This window comes from Cucurbita maxima, unplaced genomic scaffold (genome assembly GCF_002738345.1).
Source record: "Cucurbita maxima cultivar Rimu unplaced genomic scaffold, Cmax_1.0 Cma_Scf00004, whole genome shotgun sequence".
NCBI classification, from domain to species: Eukaryota; Viridiplantae; Streptophyta; class Magnoliopsida; order Cucurbitales; family Cucurbitaceae; genus Cucurbita; species Cucurbita maxima.
The window spans coordinates 2,234,895-2,262,670 of record NW_019272020.1 but is presented as its reverse complement, the minus strand read 5'-3'; the positions used below and the strand labels follow the sequence as shown (position 1 = coordinate 2,262,670).

Here is a 27,776-nt window from a genome sequence, read left to right as displayed (position 1 = left end):
TGAGGCTTACCTAATGATGTTATGCTATAACTACCACTTTATACATTTAATTAATTAAGCTAATCATATGGATTACTTTCTTTAATCAAACTTATCACTATGCTTCAATTTTGTCTCTCTCTCCTCTCTTTGGCTTCTCTCACTCCAAATCATACAAATACTTATAAAATTTAAGATAAGATTTAATTATATCAAAAAATATTTTAAAATACTAAAATGTGAAAATTTGTTGGACTTCGATTATACAATCTTTTTACCATAAAAATAATAAAATAATAACAATAATAAAAGAAAATGAATATAATTCTTTAATGAGTGCCTCCAATGTCAATAAAATAAAAGGTAAGCCAACAAAATTGGCAATGCCATTATTTATTCCTTTAATTTCTGCCATGTGGTCCAAATATGACCATTCATATATATATATTTGGAAAGAAATCAATAAAATTGTAATGGTATTTATTCCCCTCTTAAAATTTTATTTTATTTTTATGAAATTAAAATACCAAGTCATATAAATTTAAACTTTCTTGTCAGCGAAGACGATGATATAAATAATGAAATAAAAAGTTTGAGTGTCAATCAAAAAGAAAGATAAATATGCACAAGATACGATTAAAAAATGCATTTTGATGTCACCGTCTCGAGTCTAAAAAGAGGAAGTATTCAAACTAATTAAAAATGTGACATTACATTTCGTGTACTAATTAAAATATTAAAATTAAAATTAAATTATTTAATTAGATAAAAATATTTGCATTAGTATATTCTTAGATATTTTGGGATATGAGTACCGTTAATATTCTTATACTCCATTTCATAATTTTATTTATTTTAATAATTATATGATATTATTCACTTTAACTATCTTATTTTTTATTTAAATGGGAAAATGTGAAATGTTTCTCGGAATTTGTGAACCCAACAGCCCTCCATGTCGTTCTCAGCTAGGTCACTCTCTTCATACTAATACATTAATTTGGGGGGACAGAAATTATCGGACATGTTTTTTTATTTACATATATTTATTTCATTTAAAATCATTACAAAATAATTATGGGATTTGTGAAAAATAAAAGTACACCATATTTTCTGATTAATGTACTATATAATTTTAGTAAAAAAAAAATATATATATATATTAAAAAATAAAATTGGGAATATAATAAGAAAATAAAAGGTTAAAAAGGGAAAAAGGGAAGTGGTATAATATTCGAAGGTAGTGAAAGGTGGGCCTAGCTGGGCTTTTAAATGTGGGCCCACGTGGAAAACAACACCTACTCATTTCCTCGAAATGAGGTGGTCCTCCACTCAGCAGATACATATTCGACGTGGCATTGCCGGCATTACGTGGCCCATGGCCACGTGGGAACCGTGTTGGAAATGGGTTGGCAATTGTTTCCTTAGTGCCACGTGGTTAGCGACATCCTGTTCTGTCTCAACCAATGCCTTTGTTTTTATTATTTTTCTTCGGAATTAAGAAAAAACTTTTGATATTTTAATTAAAAAAAAAAAAAACTGAAATTAAAAATGTGATATATTTATTGTGTGCCTAAATAAACAATGGGTTAAAATATTTGACTCTATTTTTCCTAAGAAAACATTATTTTAAGTGAATAATACCTCACTTTGAAATCATTGGATTGAAATTTTTGGTGGCGATTGGTGCCTCAATAATTATTCGACCTGCTTCTTTTATACTTCGCTTATCCTCTCCACTGAAAGCACCTTCTTCTTAGGATCGATCTTGGTTTCAGCCAAACAAGGTATGGGTTTTCTTATAAATGCTATGAATTTCAAGTTAGGGTAATCTAGGTTATATGAAATAGTAGAGATATTATAAGAAAAGCCCTAGTAATGATTCATGTTTTGTTGAAGTATTTGTCGATAAATCTTTCCACTAGTTGGCACGAATGGTAGGATCACTCCGATATGATTTGGTAGGATGGTCTGTGCCGGAGGCAACACCGAGAGAAGCAGAGGCGAACATATTTTGGGCTTCAATGGTATTGGTCGCCATGTAAAATGCTATGCTCGCAGACAACTAATCAATAATGGCGAGGTAGATTTGAAGGAGGGAAGAAATGTTGGAGTTTGTTAAATTTTTGAAGTATTATTATATATCCTTAAACTTGATGGTTTTATGTCTCATGGTTCATGACAGTTGTACATGTTTGAAAATCCACCTTATTACACAAATTGTCCTACCAATATTAAACATATCATCTGCGATGTATGCAACAACTTTGTAAGTAATTTCAAATCTTAAATGCTTGTGATTTTTTCTTTGAATATTGAAGGTATTACCAAAATATCTAACATAGTAACATATCAGTTGAAATTTAGTATGTCGGATGTACAAGTAATAACAACTCGACTAGTGGTTGAGCTTGTTTGGTATATATTTGGTGTGGAGAAGAGAGTGTTTCTCTATGATTAAGGAAGTGCTCTTGTTTTCACCTTTCTTTTCTTTTTTCTCTTCTTTGGGTATCTGATCTGGAAGAACTAACAAGATTTTTAGACGAGATCCCCACGTCGGTTGGACAGGAAAACGAAGCATTCCTTATATGAGTGTGGAAACCTCTCCATAGTAAATATATTTTAAAACTGTGAGACTGACGGCGATACGTAATAGGTTAAAGCGGACAATATTTTCTAGTAGTGGGCTTGAGATGTTACAAATGGTATTAGAGCCAAATAATAGTCAGTGTGTCAGTGAGGACGTTGGTCCCCAAGGAGGTGGATTGTGAAACTCCACATCGGTTAGAGAGGGGAACGGAACATTCCTTATGGAAACCTCTCCCTAGCATACGTGTTTTAAAACCGTGAGGCTGACGGCGATACGTAATAGGCTAAAGTGGACAATATCTTCTAGTAGTGGGCTTAGACTGTTACAAATGGTATTAGAGCCAAACACTGGTCAATGTGCCAGCGAGAATGTTAGTCTCCAAGAGGGGGGGATTGTGAGATTCCACATCGGTTAGAGAGGGGAACGAAACATTCCTTATACAGGCGTGGAAACTTCTTCTTAGCATACGCGTTTTAAAACTGTACGTAACGGGCCAAAAGAGACCATCTCTTTTGTAATTAAGACCTTGGTTTGACTGTTACCATCTTCATATGCGTTTTTCTTTTTCCCTTGTGTTGCTGTTGTTGCTGTTAGATGATCCCACGTAGTGATGGGAAGGTTGAGTATGGTAAGCATCATTTTTGGGCTCAAAATTACTGCCCTATCCATGAATATGATGGAACTTCCTATTGTTGTAGCTGTGGAAGATTACAGGTAAGTCTCTCCCTCCGTCTGTCTCTGTCTCTGTCTCTGTCTCTGTCTCTCCCACATTCACAAATGTGAGCTTACTCTTTCCTTGATGCAGGCATCAGCAGGAATGGAGTACATTTTACTGGAAGATGGAAGGAGATTATGTCCAGAGTGTTCCAGCTTCAAGATCATGGACATCAATGACTGCCAACCTCTTATCCTTGAGATACAACAATTCTTTGGAAGTTTAAACATGAAACTGGACCAAAAGATTCCAGTGGCGTTGGTCGCAAGTGAGACATTGAACGACCTCACGGAAGCCAACGATAACGTAAGAGGACACACTGGGCTATTCTTTTGCTTCTTCATTCATATATATCTATATATTGGTCTTACCTTTTTAGGATTCATTTGTCTGGATTCCTTTGTAGTTGCATCATCTATCCGCAACTACAGGGTTGTGCTTACCAGAACGGCGCCCCATTCCCATTGTTAGAATTTCCATCTCTCTCAGTAACATATAACACTGTTTTTGCTTACTTTGACTCAACCCAATTGATTTGATCATCATCATTGCAAGTAGGTTCGTATGATGGAGAGTATGGGGGGATTCTCATTCATGGACATGCTCAAATCCTATCCTCAACTTGTTCATAACAGGGAAGTTGATGCTATACTCATTCTATATGGCCTTCCCAGGTACTATAACAATAATCTGTTCATGTGCCGTAACGCTCCAACTCCTACCACTACCAGATATGTCCTCTTTGAGATTTTCTTTTCAGATTTTCCTTCAAAGTTTTTAAAACGCGTCTGCTGGGGAGAGATTTTCACACCCTTGTAAGGAATGCTTCGTTCCCTGAGGTGTAGAAATCTTTTCCTCGTAAACGCGTTTTAAAAACTTTGAGGGAAGTTCGAAAGGGAGGGTCCAAAGAGGACAATATCCGCTAGCAGCGGGCTTAGGTCGTTACATTCATATTAATTAGAACTTACTAGAACTTGCTACATTGTTCGTTATGACAATAAATTCTTATGTATCTTTGATATTGCTTACTTTAAGACTTGTTATTGTATGATTTCGCTTTTAATGGTCCTTCCATTAAATAAAGATCCATCTATACTTCTCCAACCAGTTAAATATGACATTAGCTACATATAGGACACTGTCCTTAATACTACTTGTTAGGACAGCGAACCGTTTAGATATGTTTACAACTTATAGACAACCATTTCCTCTTGTACAGGTTGTTGACAGGATCTATTCTAGCACATGAGATGATGCATGCTTGGCTACACTTTGAAGGTTATCCCAATCTAAGTAAACCAATTGAAGAAGGTATCTGCGAAGTTGTAGCTCACATGTGGTTGAAATCCAAAATCCATGTGGGGTCTGAAACTGCCATGGCTGCTGCTTCTTTATCTTTCTCCCTGCAACCTGGACGTTCGAAAAAGCACGAGCAACCGAGTGAAATAGAGAAGAAACTCGGAGAATGTTTCATACACCAAATCGAAACAAATAATTCAAACGACTACAGACATGGGTTCATGGAGGGAAACAGGGCAGTTTCTCGGTATGGTTTGAAGAAAACTCTTGATTGCATCAAACTCTATCGAACCTTTCCAGTTTAGACGTCATTGTCATTATGACAAACATGCAGTAATTGATTGTACAACGTTGGTAGAAAGTGAAATTAATTGTTCTACTTGGACTCATCATCCAATTATTAAAAGAAATGTTATTTTTGTTTCAAAAAAATTAAAATGAAAGCTACTCGAGATTATGCTCAAAGTGAACTCAAAGTGGGCAGTAATTATTAAAAATGAGTTAGAAAAGTATTAAAACAAACTCTATAAAATTTATTATTATACTTTTAAATTTTTTATTAACATGTAAATTATAAAAAAAATTAAAATTAATTAAACTATTTTGGGTAGTTTATTTTAATATATTCTCATATTTTTATAACATTACTTTCTAATTTCGTAATAAAGCAACATTTTAAATATATAATTTTAACGATAAACTACTTAACCAGCTGCCTTATCTTCCCCATCCGACGTGTCACTCTCAACCTCAGACTCCCCTCTTCTCTCGCACATAATTTAGGGTTCATCTCAGCTTGGTCTCGTTCTTCTGTCTCTGCCCCTCAATCTTAATCTCTCTTTCGGGTCTCTGCTTTTCTTGTTCTTCGGCAGCCAACATCGGCAGTGCTTCAAAATTGGTAGGTGCCATCCATCCCTTCTCTTTCTCTCCTTCAAATCTGCAATTTGCAATTACTTGAAAATTTTGAACTCCAAAGATGAAGAAATCACTTTTTCTGGGAGAGTTTTGTTAATGCATCTTCATTCTTTCTGCTTCATAATTGACAGACTACCCTATCCAAACTCTGTGGAGTACCGTTCAATTTTAGCACTCAATAAGGGGATTTTCTGCGCCAAACCTTAAAGATGAGTGGTGTCAGTGTTATACGCTCCGCTCTTATCTTCTTCATGCCAAATGACTGTCTCATTCCTACTCAAAGGTACTCTGTGAGTTGTGACTCAGGAGTTGCGTGTTTTTCTTTTTCCTGATGGCTATTGTGAGATTTCTTCGATGAATGATGTTATGTTAGAGTGGCTGCACGAGCTGTCCTTTCGTTGATTCTGTGAATATTTATTTTTGATCATTCAGTAGTTTTGTTTTATATAGGGTTCAGGTTTCATTCTCAAGGAAACTCTTTTCTTGCCGAGCTAAATTTGGTTAGTGCTTCAGTTTGTGGTTTTAATCTCTTGTTGAAAGCTTGTGGTTTCTCAACCATGCTGTGTTCTGTGTTTTAATGATGGAATATTGCAGATTCTGAGATAGATGATGGATCGGTGAACTTAAAGGTTGTATCTCCAGCCCTTCTAACAGCTGAAAAAGAAGAGGCCAAGGCAGTTTTAACCTTATTTTTAAAGAAACAAGGTTTAAGCAATGCAATTGCTGCAAGAACAATAAACAAGTCTGATCTCTTCATCAATCATCTTCTCTTGAGGCTTCATTTGATTCATAAATCTCGGTATCTAGTAGGTTCGATTTCAATGTACTTTTTATCGTATCGCCTATCACAGTGAATTTGATTTAGTTCGACATAGAGTTTTGTTGCTAGAATTATAATATAGTTGGTATGAATATGCAGGGCGAGAGTTGACCACACTTGAGATTAGAGATGCTTTGAATCCTTATCTTGAGTCTCTTTTTGAAGAGCATGGGACTCATCTCGTACATGCTGTGGAAAACTTTCCGAATCGTTCTATTAAGGAAAAGACTACTACGACAGTTCCCGTCTTGAATTCAACAATTGACACGAAGAAGCTGAGAGCTGTCTCTCGAGTGAGTGAATTAGGTCCTACTGGAAAGCTTCGACCTCAGATTCTTTACCTGATGGAGCATGGCTTAAAACTTGAGCAAATTAAGGAAATTACTCGTAAATTCCCAGCTTTTGCTTACTACAGCTTGGAGGGGAAAATAAAGCCTGTGATCGAGTTTTTTCTTGATCTTGGGGTGCCAAAATCTGATATCCCTATTATCCTCAACAAGAGGCCACAGTTATGTGGAATTAGTCTGACTGAAAATCTAAAACCAACAATGTTATTCTTAGAAACTTTGGGTGTCGATAAGAAACAATGGGCGAAAGTCATATACCGTTTTCCAGCGCTTCTCACCTACAGCAAACAGAAGGTTGAGACGACTACTGGTTTCCTTTATGAAATGGGAATCTCAGAGGAGAGCGTCGGTAAAATATTGACCCGTTGTCCACACATCATAAGTTACAGTGTGGAGGAAAAGTTAAGGCCCACGGCTGAATATTTTCATTCACTGGGAGTCGATGTTGCTGTCCTTCTGTATCGTTCCCCTCAGACGTTTGGTCTTAGTATCGAGGGCAATTTGAAACCGGTGACGCAGTTTTTCTTGGAGAGGGGCTACAGCATGGAGGATGTTGGAACCATGATCTCAAGATATGGAGCGTTGTATACTTTCAGCTTGGCTGAGAATATAGTGCCAAAATGGGATTTCTTTCTAACCATGGAGTACTCAAAATCAGAGCTAATCAAATTCCCCCAATATTTTGGTTACAGCTTGGAGGGGAGGATTAAACCAAGGTATGCAATTATGAAAAAGAGCGGGGTGATGTTGTTACTGAACCAGTTATTAACATTATCAGATACCGACTTTGACACGGCATTAAAAAAGAAAATGAACAAGTTGCTTCCCAAGAATTGACTGACTTTCTATGAGAACGAACAAGAGTGATATACTGGAAGCGTTCATGATCGATGGCGTATGAGATATCTGGCCTTACAAGTAACTCTGTTGCAGTGCCTTGACTGAAACACGAGATATGGTGTGTTGGGATGATCGGAAGTTTGGCATTTGAATTGTGGATATGGAATGGAAGGCAGAGTGCCTCGCTCTCTGTTTACTTGGCCTGGAGTTGCCTTCTTGAGTCCTGATTGATCCATCTCTGTTTTTGTTCTCGTGTTCATCATTTTCCAACAATGTAATAGTTTTAGTACTGAAGCCTTAGTCTGTACAAAATTTCAAATAAATCAAATTCTGGGGAAAATGTGAATAGATCAGTTCCAAGAACCTTTTTTTTTTCTTTTAATTTTTGTATAGGTATTCGTATCAGAAGTTTATTTGGTGATGGGATAAGCAGGACCTGATTCCTTCTGTCCTAATGGGAGATTTATGTGGATCATCCGCCATGGCAGATCTGAAGCAGTTTGGAATTTCATTAAATTGCATCAGGGCTGCCTTTAATGGTACCGAGCAGCTTGGATTTGATATCATTTGTAAAGATAGGACGCCATTGCTTGTTCAATGCTTGGATCTCCCAAGGAACATGCACGGATACTCGGTGATTACCAAAGGAACATGCACATCCCAGATACTCTGGTGATTATTGCGAAACTAAGAGTTGAAAGTATATATATATTTATTTTTTAATGCAAATATTCAAAAATTGGAACAATTATATATATATATATATATATATATATAGTATATAGATCTAAAGATAAGTTTTTACACTTTTATAAGAAATGTTTCGTTTTTCTGTTTTATGGGTTGGGGATCTCACATCACAGTTAAAATACAAACTTAGTCATTGAATTATAAAATTTGTCTTTTAAATATGATACTTTGATGCTAAATTAAATTAGGTATATGTTTGCAGGGTGATTGATGTTAAAATTAGGCAATCTTTAGTTATTTGGATTGTAATGTTGGCTTCTATTTCTCCCACATCGAAAGGGTGTTTAGCTTTGCCTTTCTTTATTAAGTAACTTGAAACACGGGCTCCCGCCGAGCTTGGTTGCGCAAGCTTGTGACCCAAGTGGAGGTGGTAAGGTGATGGAATGGGGCAGGCTTCCCTATTGAGCTGGTATCCGATATCGATTTTAATCGGCTGCCCATTGCAAGTTATGGAGTCGAGCCATGGGGTTTGGGCGGATGCCCGGTGCTTGGCTTCTTCTAAGGTGGAGGGCAATGCGTGAGGCTGGATTTACAGAGCCAACGAAAACCTCCCACTCTTTGCAGTCCAAGCATAATGGACCATGTCAGTCGGATCCGAATTTGGCCCTGTGGGGATGCCCCCAACCGAACCATCATTTTTTTCCTCTGTATTAATGTGTATTTTTGTTCTAAATAATGACATTAGACGGCAACCATTTTGGTCAATGCATTGATAATGAAACACATCATCTTACTTTTGGTGAATGTAAAATGTTTAGCTGACAAGGTTATTCTTGTTCAAATCAGTTAATCTTTAGTTAATTGGCTTAGATTGATGGCCTCTATTTCTCCCACATCGAAAGAGTATTCGACTTTGCTTTCCTTTATAAAATTAATTGAAGCACGAGAGCCCGCCGAGCTTGGTTACGCAAGCTTGTGACCCATGTGGGGGCATTAATGTGACGGAATGGGAAGTTTTCCTTGGTTGGCCGGTTCCGCAATGACCTCGTCTGGATCGTCCATTGCAAGCATGGAGTTGAGCCATGGTGTGCAGGCGAAGGCCTCAGCCTCATCGGCTTCTGAAGTGGAGGGCAATGCGTGAGGCTGGTATCACAGAACAGCGAAAACCTCCCGCTCTTAGCAGTGCAAGGATAGCGGCCCGTGTCATTCGGATCCAATTTGGCCCAACCCGGTTGCCTTCACCGAACCATCATTTTTTCCCCCCGTCTAATTTGTATTATTAAAAGAAAAATGTTTTTTGGTCAATGCATTGGTAATGAAAACATCATCTCGGAAACACACTATCAGTGAATGGAAAAAATTTACCATCAACAACAGTTTTTTAAAAAATGACGATAAATTAAACAAAATTATAATAGGAACAAAATAAATATGATAATCTTGTAATAAATGGTGAAGTTTGTTTCTTTCTATAAGATAATTTAAAAAGAGATTAAATAATTAATGTTTAACGGTTATTATGTAATAAATATATCCCTGAAAGTTTATGGCCAATTAAAGGGAAAAAAAAGAAAAAAGGAAAATTTGAATCCACCGACAGAATTGTTTCCCCAAAAAGAAAAATAAGAGTAAAATAATGTATAGAGGAAAGAGACAAGGGCAGATCTACTTTTCAAAAAATTCATTTAAATTCAAAAAAGTCAAAAGTCAAAAAGTCAATTTATTAAAAGCCAACAAACCGCGTTCTTCATTTTCATCAAAGATTCCCCTTATCTCTCTCTCTCTCTCTCTCTCTTTGGAACCTTTTATTTATTTTTCATTTTCAATATCTACAAATTTTAAATAGAAAATAATTTTGTTTTAAAATTTTGCTTAAAAAATCGAATTATCACCAATTAAACAATTGTTTGGTAATTTTAAGATAATTAAGGACACAAATATCTAAAATAAATCCTGCTTAAAAAAAAAAGAATTATAGCTTAGAAAGAACTTTATGAATTTTGAAATTTAAAATATTGTAAATAAAATATGAAAGTCAATGTAAGGTTTATGAAAAGAAAAGTTAATGAATCCAATTAGATGCTAATTAATAAGAAAGCATCTGATTTAAAACAAATAATTAATGTCCCAATAAAATCCTCCCTTTCACATTCAAATTGAATCCAATGTTAAAGAGTCTCATTAAACAATTATTCTCTCACTATTTCATTTTAATTTGTGATTACATCGTAACAAAATATAATTCAATACAAACTATAGGCATACCTATTTTATTAATATTACTTATATCTAATATTATTGATCTTACCTGTTCCTAATCATTAACGCTCTAATTGGAAGGGAAAAAAATAAATTCTTTGATCCATTCAATACAAAGATGAACCCCAAGAAAAAAAATTCATTTTGTTTCAAATTATTAGAAATTCAAGCAAGCAAAGACCAAGTATGGTGGAATTTGTCTTTGATTTTTGTGTTCTTGTTGAATCTTCCATTGACGAGAAAGAAAAATCATAGGTCTCTATGAGATCTCATCTCGATTGGAGAGAGGAACTTATAAGAGTATAGAAACCGCAGAGGGCAGTAGTGTGCTAGGGAGGACGCTGACTCCTAAAAAGCTGTTTTAAAAGGTTGAAGGGAAACCCAAAAGGTAAAATTCAAAGAGGACAATATTTCTCTGTGTTTGAAAGCGGATGAAATCTGTCATAGCCATAGCTCTACTAGAGCTCATTGAAAGTCAAAAACTTTAATGACCAAATACACAATCTCACTGTGAAGTAAATTGCAACGACTCAAAGTTGGATCTCATATCTTCTTTGATTTAACACGAACATTAAATCATTAGAACAACTTTACATCCGAAAGTATAAATACAAACATAATCAATGATCGTCTTTCAAATTTACGATCAACGTCTTCGTCATCACGATCTTCTTCTTCTTCTTCTTCCCCAAGTAACTGCAATTAACTGTAATACTGAAGAAGCTGTTGTTAAATAAGCTCTGTCTGTATTAATAAGGAACAACAAAATATGGGAAAATCTCTGTTTATGGACAAGATTGAGGGACACCGATACTTAAATCTCCTCTAATCTATTCCTAAAACCATATGAACAAAGAAGTAATGTAATGTATTACTAAGATTCAAGAGCAAAGGGTGTGTGTAAAAGATCATACGGAGCCCAAAGAGCGTCTAACGGACAAGCCCTGTTCGAATCCAGACGAACCCACGGTTTCCCTTTTCCACTCCAATGCAGGAGACTCACAGGTCCGGGGTGTAAATTCCGGCATAGTCCCCGGAAATTATCGCCTCCGAGGCCGTGTTGGTTCCACCGGTGGTCGACTGGAGCTATAAACCCAGCAAAAACGAGGAGAAATGGGGGGAGAGAGCCGAGCTCGTAGATCCGCATTCGTTTCTGGAGCTCCATCCATTCGACGATCTTGGTGGTGTAGTCGCCGGAGCGCCACCGTTGGAGATCTATGACCATAACCCCAGTGTTGAAGTAACAGGCATTTCGTCCGGCGAAGGTGAGGGACAGTGAGGGATTGGCCCAGAAGGTGGGTGTGAAATAGGTGGTCAAATTAGCGTTGCAATACTCCGGCGCGGCGAGGACGGCGGTTTCCCCAAGTGGGGTAGCAGCGAGTTTGGCAATGTCGTCGACGAGAATCAAATCAGAGTCCAAATAAACGACTCGTTTGACGCAGTGGGGGATTAACGACGCCAAGTAATTGCGAGCGTAATTCAAAGGGGAATCGAGAGCGGAGCGGATGGAAGTGGAAATTAAGCCGGAAACGGCGGCGGCGTCGAATGGGTAAATTTGGAATCTCAGGTAAGGGAAGGAAGTAGCTATAGTGAATCGGAGGGCTTTGATGTCGGTGGAGGCAGAGGAAACAAAATGGAAGACGATGTTCTGTGGGCAAGAGGAGTGTTGAAGAACGGAGAGAATCGCCGCCATTGATCCCCGGAGATAGGCGGCGTCGAGAGTCATGGCGACGTGGACGGCCTGATCGGAACAGAGGACGTCATCGTGGAGAGAATGAATGGAGATGCATGTGGGTGAGTTGTAGAACTCGGGAGCTTCTTTGAACTTCAAGGCAGCGGCAGAGGCGGCGGCGGCGGCGGCGAAGAGGAGGAGGAGAAGGGGAAGCGACGGCGGCGGAGGACGGGGCATGTTGCCGGAGACGAACAGAGTTGGACTGAATGAAATGGTTGAGAAAGCGAAAGAGGGAAATATAGAGATATAATAAGTTCAAGCTTTGTGCGTCGCTTTCAACTTCAATTGGACACACACCCACGTTGCCTCTCTCGACCAACCACTCTTTATATATATAATATATAGTTTTAATTTTTATGATTTTAATAATATATGGTATTTAATTGAATAATAATGAAATTTAACATAAAGTCCAAAGGAGATTAAATGAAAGCTGTTTCCAAAAATATTAGGAGTACAAGGAGGTGTGATTTAGCATATAAATATTCATTATACAATCATTACTTCTAATTAATCAATTTTATCTCGACTTTCTAAAACCCAAATAATGTATTAATTAAAGCGTTACTAATATCTTTATTTTTATTTGCTTCCAAATGCATTGGATGCCGAAATAAAAATGGTAATAACTTTTTTCTTTTTAGAGAATTGTTTGTAATTAAATATTTTATTGATTACGTGAGATTTGCGGTTTGATTGGTATTGGGTATTAATTTTTAAGCTAGATTTGGATTTAGACATTTTTAATTTCTTTTTAACTATTCTAATTTATTTTTAATTAAAAAAGAAAAAAAGAAAAATGAGAAATGTATTGGCTCCGGATATTTAGGGTGGCATTGAATGTCCGTCAAGTCCTGGCAGATAGTTAGGAGAGAAGCATTTATTTTGGGGACAAATGGGTAATTTTGAATGGCCTTGATTTTCCTTTTTGGCGAAAAAACGTCCACATCAAACCTTTCAGGGGCCCACATTAATCTTTTTACCTCTCTTTGACACGTGGCTTTCCACGTGGGAACCACCTGCCGACCTGGCCCTCCATTTCTGTAATTGGCCTCCAAATGAAAAGCCGAAATCACCTCCCAAAATTATTATTTTTTTTCTTTTGAATTTTACTCGACTAAATTTCCAACTTAAATAAATAGTATAATTTCTCTCTCTCTCTCTCTTTTTTTTTTTTTTAATTAATTACCTACATTTTTATGACGAAAATGACCTCGGAGAAAAAGGGCAGAGGGGGAGAAGTTTTCTTCTTGTCCTACTTGTGATTCATTCAACAACTTAAATTTATTAGGTTACCGACAAACATAACTTTTGGAGGGTATTTTCGTAATGCAACATTTGTTTTTAATTATTATTATTTTACCTCAACCATTTTATGTACCCAAGTTAATGTGTGTGAAGGAAAAAATGTAATTAAATGGAAAGCATGTGGGAGGGAAGGGATGATTAGAAAGGGATTGAAGACAGAGTGTGGGGTGTAACAAACACTACTTCCCCTCATTATTTGGAGGGTTTCATTAAACAAACCATGTGCCTCACATGCCAATACTCCCCTTTCACCAATTTTTCCTCCTTATTATTATTATTATTTTCTAATTAATTTTTCTAAAAACTTCAAATTATTAAATAATTCTAAAACGTGCTGGATTCTATGAATCCTATTTCTAAATGCACCAAAAATTAATAGCTAGAGGTAAATATCCTCTCAAAAAAGTAACAGATATATATATATATATATATATATAAATAAATAAATAAATAAAAGTGTGTCATTTATTGAAGGAGATTATTATTGCACACATTCACACACGGCATGTTGTGCCTTTGGAATCCCATTTGTTCAAAACAATAAGGGACCCATACACAGTCTAAATTCATCTCATCCACAATTTTTCTGATTTTTTTTTCATTTAATTAAATTTAAATTACCCTCGCTCCATCAAAACGTCGGTTCATTTATTTTAATTCAACGTTTCGTTTTCACGTCTTTGACTCATTTATTCATAATCATATTTACGTTCCCTGTTCTTCTGAATAATAATTTGAATGATCCCAAACATTCAATTTCATTTCTAGTAAATCCGTAAGAAAAATATCATTTTCGTATGGTATAAAGATTTGTATACACAAATTGACTTGAACCATCTATACAAAAAAATGCAATAGTGTCTATACAAAAAAATGGTGTATCATAGACCTCGAATTTAAAAGAAATCTAAGAGGATTATACCCATGATCTAAAAGCTCAATTCATACTACTTAAGAACACTCCAAAGTAGATTGTTGTCCCAAATGGTTGCCCAAAGTCTGGCCATGAAAGCCCATGAATGAGCCCATGGCCCAGGGAATAGTTTCTCAGTCAAATATGCAAGTGGAGGGGAGTAGAATAGAATATAGGATTATTCTAGTTCAAGAGCTAATCGTATTTAAAAAATTAGAAAATTTAATTTATGATTGAAACTATTGGGTTAAAAATATACTAATTAAAGTAAAGTTATTGACCAGGGGAAACAAGTAATGGTCAAAGTAAAGAAAGGTATACTTTCAATTTGGGTAAATATAAAGAAAGGTCTAGGTCAAAATCCAACAAGAAAAATTAATTAATTTCGTCGCCATTGACCATCGATATATAAACTTTCTTTCATGTTCGTGTCTATTATATCCCTACACTTTATCTAACAAATATTATGAACCCGAAACTACAGAAGTGAGCGTTTAAGAATCTATAAGATATGGGTTAAATTTCAAGTTCACACGAGCCCAACCAATCTCCAATACGTTCATCTCCTATTGCCGAGAACCGACCGTGACTATGTTCAATAAATTTCTCTCATTTCAAATGTAGTTCTAGGAAAGCAAATCAAGCATTTAGTATAACACAACGAAAAACAAACCTAACCAAATAAAGTTGATCAGAAACTAACTACGCAATCAAGAAACACTCCAAAAGTGAACAGCAGGCTGAACTTACAGTAGGTTAAAAGTAGATCCATCCAACCACAAATTCAGTAGAAGGGGCACAGCCATGTCTAACAGTATCAGCAGGCTGCCAAATAAACTTGGAACTAAAGAAATTCTTTTCAATAAAAAAAAAATCAATAATTTCAGTGTGGTTTTGAAGCTGAGATGAAGAAATTTGATGGGCAAGATCAATAATCAGTGGATCATACATGGGAAATCTTAGCTGAAACAAATTAGAGCTGATCTTTATTTCTGTTGGTGGGGTAAAGAAGTGAACATGGGCTGGTCTGTGCAAGAGAAAGAAACATCCAGAAGTCCTTTGGGATGCGAAACAACATGAATCAATGGGAACCTCACAGTAAGTGTACTACTATCAACCATACATATATATATAAAATCGCAGTATTAGCTAAACTACTTCACTTCATAAGCAGTAAATGAAATCTCTACACTTGTGCTATTTTCACCACCAAAGCAAGGCAAGAATTACAAAGACGCCGACGAGTAAAAAGAGATTTTTCAGTACGTTATCAGCATGCTGACCTCGACTCGGTGGCTGTGGAAAATGGTGACCATGACCCCCATGGAATGTGTTGAATGCATAGGGGTAACCAGAGGTGGTTCCATACACTGTAGCATCAGGAAATCCATGAAACTGGATGTTGAATAAAGATGGGATCAGACCACCAAAAGCAGTAGCTAAAGTGAAGTTCCCAATCCTTGCTGCCGCCATTGGCATAAAGCCACCAGTGAATCCAAACCCGTAGTTTGCAAAGTCATTAGCTGCAGGGGGTGGTGCTGTTTGAGGCCTTTGCCCGGCAGGGCGATTTGGAATATCAATACCAGGATATCTATTTAATCTTGGGTCAGATGGTGCTTTACCCCTACCATAAAGAGGAACCAACTTCTCCTCCTGAACAAGAGCCTTACAAACAGGACATTCTTGACATTGCGAGTGATGATGCAGCCATCTATACAGACAGGGCCAGCAAAAGAGATGGCCGCAAAGAGTGATAATTGGGTCTTGAGCTAACTCGAAGCAGATATTGCATTCAAAATCGCCAGTATCATTGTTAGTGTTGTCACTATTACTGGACCAAGAAGGGTTTTGATGTGGCACACTTGTTGATTCCCCAAACTCATTCGCCATCTTAATTTCCCCCCCAAATATCAGCAGCTATATTCACCAGAAATCACGAAACAAACAAAATCAGAATAAGATTCAACAACCTCATACAATCCTATCAAAGTCAAAAGCATCAGAACTAACTAAAATCGCAAAACAGATGCTTATTAAAATCGATAAAAGAAATAAATCAGGGGATCGTGATCCAAAACCATGCAAAATGACAGACAAGAAGAAACCCCCAATTTTGGACTCCACACCGAACACGCAAAGTGTAACCGAATTGACACCAACAACACAGCGATGCAAAAAGGGGGAAAACAGAGGGAAGACGTAGATTGAAGAAAAACAAGAGAAAATCAACGCAAATAGAGAGGAAGAAAGTGTACAAACCTTCAGAGGAACGAAATCAGAAATGGTGGAAAGCAGATTCCTAAAACGAGGAGGAAGAAAATCGGTGATATTAGTGGAGGAAGGAATCTGTGAAATCAGGAGCAACGGGCCTAGAAATTACAGAAAACCATAGAAGAGAAGGACAATCGGAGGAAGAAGAAGACGATACGAAGGGTTCAAGGGCTTTGTTTATGTAATTTTTATTCATTTTAAAATCATTATTTAATTTCTTAAGTCGACGGATAATTTAGGCCGTTCGATCGAGTTTGATCCACTTGTACTCCACCATCACATCTTTTCTCTCTCTTATGAATTGAGATAAAACGCTGCGTTTTGACCCTTATTTTAATTTCTATTTTAATAAATTAATCTATCAAAAATATTATTTTTTAAAAGATTTAAGGATTAAAATTAGATTTTGAAAGTTGAATTACCAAAACAAAACAAAAAACTTTCTTATTTTTTCAATACTTAATAGAATGCATTGACTTTTTCAAAAATTGATATTCATCAACTAAGGGAAATAAAATATTAATATCAATCCAAAACCATCAAAATTCGATATTTTAATAATTAATTTTAATATAATCATACTATTTATTCTTTTAATCACTCCATCAACTTTTTGTTAAGTAAAATTTTAAAAGTATATAATCAAATTTGTTATACACTATAAAGTTAAAAGAAATAAAAAATAATAATGAAAAAGGGAGTTTATATGTAACTGTTGATAGTATTAATTAGGATATTTCGTAATTAATGTATTTGGAAATAATAATAATAATAAGGGTGGAGATCTGCTTGTAGTTTTTAATTATTTATATTAAATAACGCTTAAAATAGTTTTTTTTTTTTAAATAATCACGTAAATTTGATTAATAAGATCATAAATTATCTCATTTATCCTTTTAATTTATACACTAAAATGGTATTTTAATAAATAATAATAATAAATTTTGTTATCTGTATAATTTACTTAAAAGGGAGATATGACATCACGGGCTAGAGAGGCACACACGTGTGAAAGGTAAAATAAATTAATTCAAAAAAAAAGAAAAAGAAAAAAGAGTCTATTTCCCCTAAAAAACAGCCCAAATTTTCTACTTCGTCCACAAATTACCGTTCCCCCTTCTCCAATTGTGCTCCGATTTCGCCATTCTATGGCTTTTCCATGACTTGGACGTAAATCCCGCCCTCCGCCGTCTGATCGTTTCCTCTCAACGTCGACGGCGATTCAGGCCGGTATCATGTTGATCCACGACTTGGTCTACTGGCTGTCGGAGCACCCCTCCATCGTCGGATTCCGATGGAGCCACACTCATTCATGGGGTTCCACTTGGTCGTTCCTGTTCTCTTCCATAGCCTTTTACCTTGCCTTCGCCGTCGCCGTACACCTCTTCCTCAGCCTCCTCCTTAGCCCCGACCGCACTGTCCCGCTCGGCCCCATTCCAGCCATTCATTGCCTCTCCATGGCCCTAATCTCCACCCTCATCTCCGCCGGCATCCTCCTCTCCTCCGTCGCCGAGATCCGCGACACCCGGTGGTTCTGGCGGCGATCGAAAACCCCCTTCCAGTGGCTCCTCTGTTTCCCCTTAGGCACTCGGCCGTCTGGACGGGTGTTCTTCTGGTCGTACATCTACTACTTATCCCGATTCTTCCATATGTTCCGAACCATTTTCACCATTTTTGGCCATCGGAGACTGTCCTCCTTCCAGCTCTTCAACCACTCGATTTCGACGTTTATGTCCTTTCTGTGGCTCGAATTTTCGCAGTCGTTTCAGGTTTTGGCTATTCTCTCGACCTCGCTCGTGTACGCGGTGGTTTACGGGTATAGATTCTGGACGGCCATTGGATTACGAAGAGCCTGTTTCCCTTTTGTGGTAAACTGTCAATTCGTTCTGTTGGGTTGCAATTTAGCCTGCCATGTGGGGGTGTTGATGCTGCACTTCATGAAAGGTGGGTGCAACGGAATTGGGGCTTGGGTTTTCAATTCTGTGCTCAACGGTGCCATTTTGCTGCTTTTCTTGAACTTCTATCTCAAAATTCATCTGGGTAAGACGCAGGAATCAGTGAAGATCATCAAACACCACCCCTGTTCTTCAGGGAATTTAGAGAATCAATTGAAAGAGAAGAATCACTGATCGGTTTCCATTTCGAATTTTGAAAAGGAACGGTGGATTCAGATGGGAAGGTATTGAAATTGAAATTGATGTATTGGAGAGTGTGAGGAAAATAATTTACTCAATATTCTTGATTTTGGTGGCGCTGGTTTGAAGCTGAGACAAAAATTGAAACAACAAAGCTCTGGAATTTTGGTTTTGTGAAGAGGTAATTATTAACATAGGATTAATAAAAAAAAAAAAAAACCACGTAGAATTTTGAATGGTAATTAGGTAATAAATAAAAATTGATATTTATAATTCATCACAATCAAATCCCTTTTCCACGACAACCCTTTCATTTAGAATTTGAATATTAAACAAATTTTAATGCATGAATTATGAGAGGAGCATTTAATATGTTTATAATTTAAATATTTAATGGTGGAGGCTTCCTTAAAAATAAAATCCACAAATCTATTAAAACAAATGGTGTTAGGTACAGCAATTTAAGTGGAAATAACATATATTTCATCTTTAAAAAAGTAAAAATCAAAAGAAATTAAAAGTTATTTGAATAAAAATATGTCATGGGTGACGATGAGGAGGTAGGTTGAATGACCCTTTCACTCTCATAATAAATATTTAATTTAAACCACTTTTTGTGCACCTATATTAAATTGTTTTTTTTTTTAATTCATGTTCATAATTTTGTATATATCATAAATTACAATGCATCCACCTTAAGAATCTTGTAGTACTTGAAAAGAAAAAAATTAGAATAGAATGGTAAAATTAGAGAGGATTAAACCTAAAAGTAAGTATTTTTACATTTAAGAATGGGTGGAACTCATGTGAAAAGTGACAAAAATGGTCATCTTCTGTATACCCCTTATGCAATTTGAGGATTTGAATCACTACGGAGGCGATTGTATTTATGGACATCAAAATTGTGGAGCTTCATCAGATTCTTCTGCTTGGCGACGAAGCGGCTTTGGTAGATACCTTCAAAAGAAGGCTCTCTGGAAGTGGTCAAAAAGAAGGCGTACCCACCCATGAAATATGTGGACGTTATGAAGTAGCATATGGGTTCCATCACGTCCCAACTCAGTTCCCAAAATGTCAGCCTCATCAGCGCCACCGTTTGAGCCACCAGAAACCCTAGCCCCCACCGCAGCTCGCGGCGGACTTGGCGCCCGGCCTTCCCGTCGATCATCGCCTTCTCTTTCTCCAATTCTTCTAGCTCCTTCTTACTTATTGGGTCTTCGCTGTTCATTCCTAGCGTTGGAATCAAGCAACCGATTGATTTTGCGATCTGGAAACAAAAAAGTCAAAAGGGTTTGTCAAAGTTTCTTTTTTTAAACTTAACTGTAAGAGTATTTTTGAAATACCTGTTCGGGATGGAGGAAGACGACGTTTCCGATAACGATAACGGCACCGGACTCATCAAGCCTCTTGGCCAATTCAACGCCATAATCTTCATCTCCATCTGAATAATCTTCACCACAAATTCGAACAAATTCCCGATACGTAATCTGGCTCGTCGGAACGTCCTTCAGTTTCCTCTTCATTCTAACCACCTCCGCCAATCTCACCAACTTCCTCGTCTCCTCCACCGTGAGTCCATCCAATTCACCCGGCGCTGGCGGCTTCAATCCATCTAGATGAATCCTGTCGCGAGAAACAAGCTGCTCCATGGCATTCCCGAATCCAATCGGCAATGAGGGAAGCGATGGGGTGAATGTGGAGGGAGGGGAAAAATTGGGCCTCTGATGAAGGAATCGCCGGAATATTCCATGATCTCTGGGATCGAGTGGGAGGTTATTGGAGGAAGTGTTGAAGAATAGCCGATTGGAGGCGTTGAAGAGGCGGCGCGCTAGGGCTTTCGTGGACGCCATTAGCAGAATCAAAAACGAATTTGAATTGGAAAGTGGTAGAAGCCAATAGGCAGGAGCACGCAATGAACTTGGAGTTTCCCGTTCCCTTCTTTATATATATAGCCGTCCCGCACCTTCACCGGCAACCGGACGCCGCGTTTTATTTATTTTCATAATTATCATTATCTATTGGATTAAAACGCGAGATTTTGATTTTTTTCACTTTTCACCGACGATCAAAATCACGTACGCGGCACCCGGTGGATGTAATCTTCCCAAAATCTATATTTTATCTAATTTCAATTTAAATAAATAATTAACTTTTTCATAATCCAAATATTTATATTATTATCTAAAACGTAGTCATAAATTTGATCCACACGACGTGATTATCCAAAAAAAAATATTTTTTTTTAAAAGAAAAAATATTTTTTAAAAAGATATTCCTTTATTCTTTTTTATCCTATCCCGCCTTAGATAAAAATTTACGCATTTAATTTTTTTTAATAATAATAAATGTACGAAAAATTATAGATTTAAACATTAAGATAAGGATAAGCAAAAAAAAAAAAAAAAAAGGGCATTTGTTCGTTCAGGTGCAAGTCAGGTATATGAAGCATAGTGGTCGTTTCGTTCCTAATTGGACGCGCTTCACACGTGTAATCTAATTGGCTATAGATGCGTCGTTATCCTAAATGCATATCACCTGACTCACAAACAAGAATAAATTATTATTAATAATATTATCTCTTTTATTTCCCACTTTGTCCTTTATAAATTCCAAATTCTCGTCACGATTTTCCGCGAGTTTGGAGCTTATTTCAAAGATAATATATTTTAAAAATAAATCGAATTTTATTTCCAGCCCCCCAAAAGGAAGGGATTTCATAGATAGGCTTTAAAATGGTCAACAGATCATTAAATACAATTAATGCCAAATAAATAAAAAGAAATAAAAGAAATTCAACGCATGGGAGTTGGTTGAGTTGACGCAAACGTGTCGCCACATATATACCACTCTCCATTCTTAACCCTATCCTTTTGAAGAGACCGCCGGTGCCGACACTAAATAAATGTCAAAAGGGTTCTCTGTTTCTTATATTATTATTATTATTATTAATTTATTAACGTATCATATTACAAAATTGGTCTTTTAAAATTATGTAGGTTAATAATTATGACGTGAATCGAAATGGGGTAACAAAATTATCGATTATTACCTACTAAATATAAATTTTATTAGATGTGATTACTTTGTGGGTAATTTTGATTAATACAATTTACAGAATTTATATAATTTTAAATTCAATGGAAGAAGTGTAGGACAAGTAATATACCACGTGTTTCTTGCTTCATAAATGCCTGTCAAAAAATGTTTGGATAGTGTCACGTGCTGTCAAGAATAGATTAAAAAATTGTTTGTGTATTATTAAAATTCATTTACGTGTTTTTGATGTTTGTGTAATTCAGTCAACTTTATTTTTCAAATTAATAATAATAATAATATATATTTTTTAAACTTTCATTTTTTCATTTTTTTTATTTTTTATTTTTAGTATTTGTACTAGTTAATATAATTTTGAAATTACAGATCTGCAGCCGCAAGTTGAACAAAGTGACCAAAAAGCCTCCTTCCATTTCAGAGATTACATGGAGCAGAAGGCTAATTTTGTCAATCAAGCTGAACGACGCCGTTTCGCTGCGTGACCCACTAGGATTAGCGAGGCCATGTGTTATTCTCTTCTTGCCGGCGGAAAGCGGCTCCGGCCGGTGCTCTGTCTCGCCGCATGCGACCTCATTGGTGGAGACGAGTCCGACCTTCGAGCACTTGGCGACAGCGACGCTGGCGGACGTGTCGCCGGAGAGACTACGTGTTTTGGTACCCGAAATTAATTTGCAGAGAAATTAAGGAGAGAGAAGGAGCCGTTAATTGCATTGTCCAATCACATGCTTACAGGCATGATTAAAATTTAACCAAATAAATTTTAATTATTGAGAGCTAAAAGAAAAATAAATTTTATTTACCAAAATTAATAATTAACTTTTAAAAAATTTCCATAAATATAAATTTTGTTTAATAAATTTAACAATTAGTATCTAAATAATAATTAAACCAAATAAAGACGATAATTCAAGGGAATTAAAAAAAAAAACCCCTTAAATTAGCCCAATTATTGCTTTAAAAAGGAGAATGATAATATAATATTGAAAAACGGAAAATCAGCGTAACAAAAAAGCAGAAGAAAAATTCGGGGATTGTTTGACAGTCCAATCGAAGGCGGTATTTATTTGTTGACCGTAGGGCTCAGCCACGCTCGCCAAATCGCTCCTTCTTCCTCTCCTACTTCTTTCCCGCGTCTGCAACTCAGACCTAAATTCCCTCTTCTCTGTATTGCTACCACATCACAGGTTTGCTTCTTTAGATCCCCCTTTTCCCCCTCTCGATTTTGGGGTTCTTGCAATTTCTTCCTCCCCAGGTTTTTTCTTGTGCTGTTTATATCGCCTTCTTTGTTTATTCAATTTTGGGTTGGTTGTCTATTGGGTTTTTGCAATATAGGCTGTGGATGGCTCGATGTTAATTAGAAACGTAATTCTTATTTGATTACTCGCGGGATCGCATTGTCATTGTGGAGGCTCCGGTTTGAACTTTTGTTGTTTTTCATTCTCTAAATTCAGATTTGATTATGCTTATTTGTTTTGGACAATTTTTAGTGTTGGGATTGTGCATAATATTATCAGTTTCGATGCGAATGTTTTGTTTGTCGATTCGGTCTGGAGGTTTTCGTTGGTAGCCTCGATTCTAAGTGGTGTGTTCTTTGTAGAGAGGTTTTGGAGGTTCGGAACCTCATTCTTTGCCTTATTCGTTTGCCATGTAGATTTAGTTTGAGATCTTGTAGTCAATTGGGATTTGGGATTGTCTGAGATCTCTTAGTCAGGAGTCCACGACTGATGCCGTCTGCTTGAAGAGGTTTTGTTGCATCCACTCTTTCGTGGGAGATGCAGATCGCTTTCACAGGCCGTTCTCTTGATTGTGTTGTGAAACTTTTTTTTTTTATTGGAGAGGATCGGAAGGGTTTTTCAACACATGGAAGATGGTTTTTGAAGGAGGTCTGGAGAGCGTCTTATTCTTGGGTGGTTTGACCTTGTTTTCTCGTGGCATCTTTGTGTTGTTTCATTCTTGTTAACAAAAGTTGGTTTCTGAGAGAATATAACATATGTATGGGGTGTAATTGCATATTTCTGCTGCAGGAATATGATTAAGCTATTTAAAGTCAAGGAGAAGCAGAGAGAACTTGCTGAAAATGCTATTAATGGGATACCTACAAAGAAGCAAAGTGCTGGGGAGTTACGTCTTCACAAAGGTTTGGCAATTAAGAGAGTTTATCTGGTTCTTTATATTTAATTGAGAAGCAACAAAGTGAAAGTGTTTGAAATTAGTTCAATTTGGTTCCATACATCAATAATATATTTTGTGTAGTACATTTGAAGATTCCTTTTTGTGTATTGTATGTTGTCACGCCAGTTAAATTGTATAATATATTACAAACTTTAGCATATTCTTTTTTGATTAAGTGGCTTTAGACTTCATGTACGAATAAGAAGTCTTATATTCAAATACCATATGTGTCCCATGCACTTATGATAGCGTATTACTGTTTGATGTTGTTATACGATGCATGAGTGTCCTGAGTTTATGTAGAGATGGATGGTCATTATTTGATGTTAAATAGGATAATATATTGCGAACTTTAGCATATTTCTGAAGACCTTATTTTTTTTATTAAGTGGCTTTAGATTTCTTGTTCAAACTGGAAGTCTTCTATTCAAATGCCATTTTCCCCAATGAGTCCCATGCACGTACAATAGTGTATGATTATTTGACGTTGTTCTAAGATGCACGAGTATCCTGAGTTTATATAAAGATGGATAGCCAGTCTGTATTTTACAAACTTTTTGTAATTTGCTTGTCGTAGCGAGCAGTTAACTGGAATGTTTGAGTGCACAAGAATTTTCATGTATTATTCTCCTAGGCTTACTTCCAATGATTATTTCTTTCAATTTTTTCATTTAGACAAAATATTTTCGTAGGTAATTTTGAGAGAGATTTAGTCGAAGATATCTGGTTATTCACTAGGGAATTGAGTGCTTGTCCTTTTGGCTGCTCATAGTTGCATTTTTTTTTCACTTTCTGCTAGACCACTTTTATGAGATCCTGGAAAAAGACCATTGTGTGGAAGCCTGCCTGGTTGGAAGTGATAGTGAACCTGCAATGGTTCTTTATGTTCGTTGCACTGGGAGAAAATTAAATGAGAGGTTGTCCTAATGGGGAGTTACTTGTGTAAACTTTTCAGATGCATGGGTCATGCTAATGCAAAGAATTAATACCTTTTCTTGATGTGTGATGTTATGGGAGTGAAAAAAACAAAACGACCTTTCCATTAAGTAAAAGTTGGTGGTCATTAGAAGTGAATTTTGATTTTTTCCTCTAAATGAGCCTTTTTGAAACTTTCAAACAGTCACAATTCTATTGAGTGACTGTTATTAAACTGGTTGACTTAAGCAGGACTGAAATTTTGCTTGTGTTATGAAAAGAAGTGTTCCATCCTAAGATATTATCTGTTTCTTAGATGTTAATAAAGTTAGTGATCGTTTATATGATGTTGTCTTATCAGATTCAGTAATGATGGGGTCATTAGTGCACTAAAGAACCTCAGTCTGTCAATAGCTGAAAGAAAACATACACTAGAAGCCCTGGAGTGGCCTATTTTGTATTTTTCTTTTTTATTTTTTCCGCTTCTTATATATCATATGACTTATTGGTTGAGAGTGAGATCCAAATTTCACGTCCTTTTTGTCATTTACATGCGATTCTTTATTTAGATGGTTTCTCCAATTGCATTTGATAAGAGTCATACTCCAGCATATTGCCCTGAAGTCTGTTTATTCAGTTGGAGTTGATTGTCAGCTTATGTGTCTCTGCTAATTTGCGATATCGAAACCTTGTTAGTTAGTTACTGTTGGTACCTAATCTGTTGCAGATATTAGTGAGCTGAATCTACCGAAATCATGTAACATAACCTTTCCCAATGGCAAGGATGACCTCATGAACTTTGAGGTGTCAATACGACCTGATGAGGGATATTATTTGTAAGAATTCATTCTATTTTCTCTGAGATTTATACTCGAGCAATCTTTAGTTTAAACTGTTGCCTGCTAGTGGAGTGCTTTCCTCTTTTTTTCTTGATATATAGAAAGAAAATTGCAAGTTTCTGAAAAGTTCACGAGCCTTGTTCTCTCCCACAAACTAATTCTAAAAAATTGTTCATCCCAAATTCTCTTACTCCATTCCTTTTATGCCTTCCACTAACTAACTCCAAATATGCATTCCTGCCTTCCTAATAATATTTTTAATGTTGTGCCTACTAATTTTCCAAATTGCTTGCTTTTCTCTGAATTACAGAGGAGGCACATTTTTTTTCTCCTTTACAGTTTCCCCCATCTATCCGCATGAAGCACCTAAAGTCAAATGCAAGACAAAGGTAAACCTGGATGGCTCCTTACCCATAGAATTTGATCCCTCGAGTACAGAGGAAATTTTCTCCGTATGGTAATTATTTACACTTTATGCAGGTTTACCATCCGAACATTGACTTGGAAGGAAATGTGTGCCTCAACATATTGCGGGAGGATTGGAAGCCTGTTCTCAATATTAACACTGTTATTTATGGACTCTACCATCTGTTCACGGTACAGATTAGCCAGATTTGTAGAAGGCTGCAGTTTAGTGAATTTTTAACATCATGAGTTGTCTTCTTACCCTGTTTTTTTTTTATTTTTTTTATTTTTTATTTTTAATATTTGTACCAGGAACCAAATGATGAGGACCCACTGAATCACGATGCTGCTGCAGTTTTAAGGGACAATCCCAAGTTGTTTGAATCCAATGTGAGAAGGGCTATGGCTGGGGGTTACATGGGGCAGACCTTTTTCTCACGTTGTATGTAACACGCACTCTTCATCCTTCCCGTTCATCTTTTCCTGCGCTGTATGTAGCTAGCTTTCGTCTCTTGGTACATCAAGTGCTCGTTTAGAGATATCACCTACCCAATGGACTTAGTGATGTTAATGTGTAACATTTCTTATTGTTAGTGTTAACATGGTTATATTTTCCGCAATATTTTGGATGGAAGCATGCCAGCCAAGGCTGGGGCAGGCTAGTCTCTTAAGATTGGTTTTGTAGATAACTTCCAAATTTTGTCCCATCCCCTATTCCTCCTCAGCCTAATTGTGGCCTTTTTTTTCTTGAGTTTTAGAAATGAACATATGCGGAGTGGGGAGCTTAGGTAATAATTTTCCATTTGATTTTGTATTCATTAGAATTTGAATCCCCAGCCACCAATTTAGAAGTTGGAAAGACTGATAGAAGGGTGAGTTAGTGAAAAGAATGGTCTAGTCATCCAATATGTTGTAGTATGGGGTGGTATTAGGAACTATGTGGTGAATGAAAAGCACATCTCCATTTCCCCCGAACCAATCGGTTCATAGATCAAGAAAAGATGAAAAGCTGTTTACAGAGACGGTGATGCGATGCACTTTTTCACACTTATCTCTTTTCTTTAACCCTGCTATCAACCTAGCCATTCTCATTTGTTGCTTGAGTGAACTTTTTAAGTGTGGGTATGGGCTGATAGGAGGCGAGGAAGGGCGGAAGATGCTCATTTCTTGTTCTAATTTCAAAATCCAGGGTGTGGGATCTTCATTTAAAGTTCATTAGGTTGGTTTATGAATATGGACAAACACAACACATGGACAACATGCACATACAGATTCCATTATTAATATTCCAAAAGTTATTTTCATTTCAGGACAGCGTACAAAGATATTATTGGTCCTTTTCCAAAAATTATTTATTATTATTATAAGAAAAAGAATTGACTACCACAATAACAGTTAAATTATTAAACAAATATATTTTTTTAATTAAAAAAAGATTATTTTTGTTTGAGAAATGGCAAGAGTACCCGATACATCGTTTTCACCGTGTATTTCATTTATAAAATTTACTGAAAAATTGCGTTGACTTCCTTTTTTGTTGCGGTTGAAAATGGTATAAAATTTTAAAAAAAAAATTAA

General features: G+C 36.4%; 7 protein-coding genes across 14 annotated transcripts; 4 read left to right on the top strand and 3 right to left on the bottom strand.

Moving 5' to 3' along the window:
• The first annotated feature begins 1,629 nt into the window (after window positions 1–1,629).
• LOC111477825 (protein DA1-related 1-like) lies at window positions 1,630–4,975 on the top strand. Of its 4 annotated transcripts, none has more exons than XM_023121743.1 (8): window positions 1,630–1,766; window positions 1,921–2,062; window positions 2,165–2,248; window positions 3,164–3,283; window positions 3,375–3,590; window positions 3,691–3,750; window positions 3,843–3,958; window positions 4,504–4,975. In XM_023121743.1, exons 2-8 carry the CDS (start codon window positions 1,946–1,948, stop codon window positions 4,886–4,888), a joined length of 1,098 nt encoding a protein of 365 aa, XP_022977511.1. In that variant the 5' UTR covers window positions 1,630–1,766; window positions 1,921–1,945; the 3' UTR covers window positions 4,889–4,975. The 4 variants fall into 4 exon arrangements, with proteins under 4 accessions (XP_022977511.1, XP_022977509.1, XP_022977512.1 ...); XM_023121741.1 differs by having other exon boundaries at window positions 1,905–2,062; XM_023121740.1 differs by having other exon boundaries at window positions 1,631–1,766; window positions 1,945–2,062.
• A 320-nt stretch (window positions 4,976–5,295) lies between these two features.
• Window positions 5,296–7,868, top strand: LOC111477823 (transcription termination factor MTERF5, chloroplastic-like). 4 transcript variants are annotated; one of them, XM_023121738.1, is made up of 5 exons: window positions 5,296–5,481; window positions 5,630–5,781; window positions 5,949–5,998; window positions 6,090–6,308; window positions 6,418–7,868. In XM_023121738.1, exons 2-5 carry the CDS (start codon window positions 5,708–5,710, stop codon window positions 7,500–7,502), a joined length of 1,428 nt encoding a protein of 475 aa, XP_022977506.1. In that variant the 5' UTR covers window positions 5,296–5,481; window positions 5,630–5,707; the 3' UTR covers window positions 7,503–7,868. The 4 variants fall into 4 exon arrangements, with proteins under 4 accessions (XP_022977506.1, XP_022977505.1, XP_022977504.1 ...); XM_023121737.1 differs by having other exon boundaries at window positions 5,934–5,998; window positions 6,093–6,308; XM_023121736.1 differs by having other exon boundaries at window positions 5,934–5,998.
• Window positions 7,869–10,978: 3,110 nt separating this feature from the next.
• Window positions 10,979–12,482, bottom strand: LOC111477826 (probable galacturonosyltransferase-like 1). Its single transcript, XM_023121745.1, has one exon. The coding sequence runs from the start codon at window positions 12,361–12,363 to the stop codon at window positions 11,329–11,331; it is 1,035 nt and encodes a 344-aa protein (XP_022977513.1). The 5' UTR covers window positions 12,364–12,482; the 3' UTR covers window positions 10,979–11,328.
• A 2,877-nt stretch (window positions 12,483–15,359) lies between these two features.
• LOC111478748 (E3 ubiquitin-protein ligase RNF185-like) lies at window positions 15,360–16,979 on the bottom strand. The gene is made up of 2 exons (XM_023123179.1): window positions 16,667–16,979; window positions 15,360–16,324 (listed from the first exon to the last, which is right to left on the bottom strand). Exon 2 carries the CDS (start codon window positions 16,295–16,297, stop codon window positions 15,611–15,613), a length of 687 nt encoding a protein of 228 aa, XP_022978947.1. The 5' UTR covers window positions 16,298–16,324; window positions 16,667–16,979; the 3' UTR covers window positions 15,360–15,610.
• Window positions 16,980–17,684: 705 nt separating this feature from the next.
• LOC111478367 (elongation of fatty acids protein 3-like) lies at window positions 17,685–18,929 on the top strand. Its single transcript, XM_023122573.1, has one exon. The coding sequence runs from the start codon at window positions 17,914–17,916 to the stop codon at window positions 18,805–18,807; it is 894 nt and encodes a 297-aa protein (XP_022978341.1). The 5' UTR covers window positions 17,685–17,913; the 3' UTR covers window positions 18,808–18,929.
• A 631-nt stretch (window positions 18,930–19,560) lies between these two features.
• On the bottom strand, window positions 19,561–20,745 carry LOC111478366 (calcium uniporter protein 3, mitochondrial-like). The gene is made up of 2 exons (XM_023122572.1): window positions 20,157–20,745; window positions 19,561–20,080 (listed from the first exon to the last, which is right to left on the bottom strand). Exons 1-2 carry the CDS (start codon window positions 20,661–20,663, stop codon window positions 19,658–19,660), a joined length of 930 nt encoding a protein of 309 aa, XP_022978340.1. The 5' UTR covers window positions 20,664–20,745; the 3' UTR covers window positions 19,561–19,657.
• Window positions 20,746–22,875: 2,130 nt separating this feature from the next.
• LOC111478368 (NEDD8-conjugating enzyme Ubc12-like) lies at window positions 22,876–26,827 on the top strand. 2 transcript variants are annotated; one of them, XM_023122575.1, is made up of 6 exons: window positions 22,876–23,051; window positions 23,892–24,004; window positions 25,682–25,790; window positions 26,104–26,182; window positions 26,274–26,390; window positions 26,511–26,827. In XM_023122575.1, exons 2-6 carry the CDS (start codon window positions 23,896–23,898, stop codon window positions 26,646–26,648), a joined length of 552 nt encoding a protein of 183 aa, XP_022978343.1. In that variant the 5' UTR covers window positions 22,876–23,051; window positions 23,892–23,895; the 3' UTR covers window positions 26,649–26,827. The 2 variants fall into 2 exon arrangements, with proteins under 2 accessions (XP_022978343.1, XP_022978344.1); XM_023122576.1 differs by lacking the exon at window positions 22,876–23,051 and adding an exon at window positions 23,097–23,119.
• Window positions 26,828–27,776: the final 949 nt, after the last annotated feature.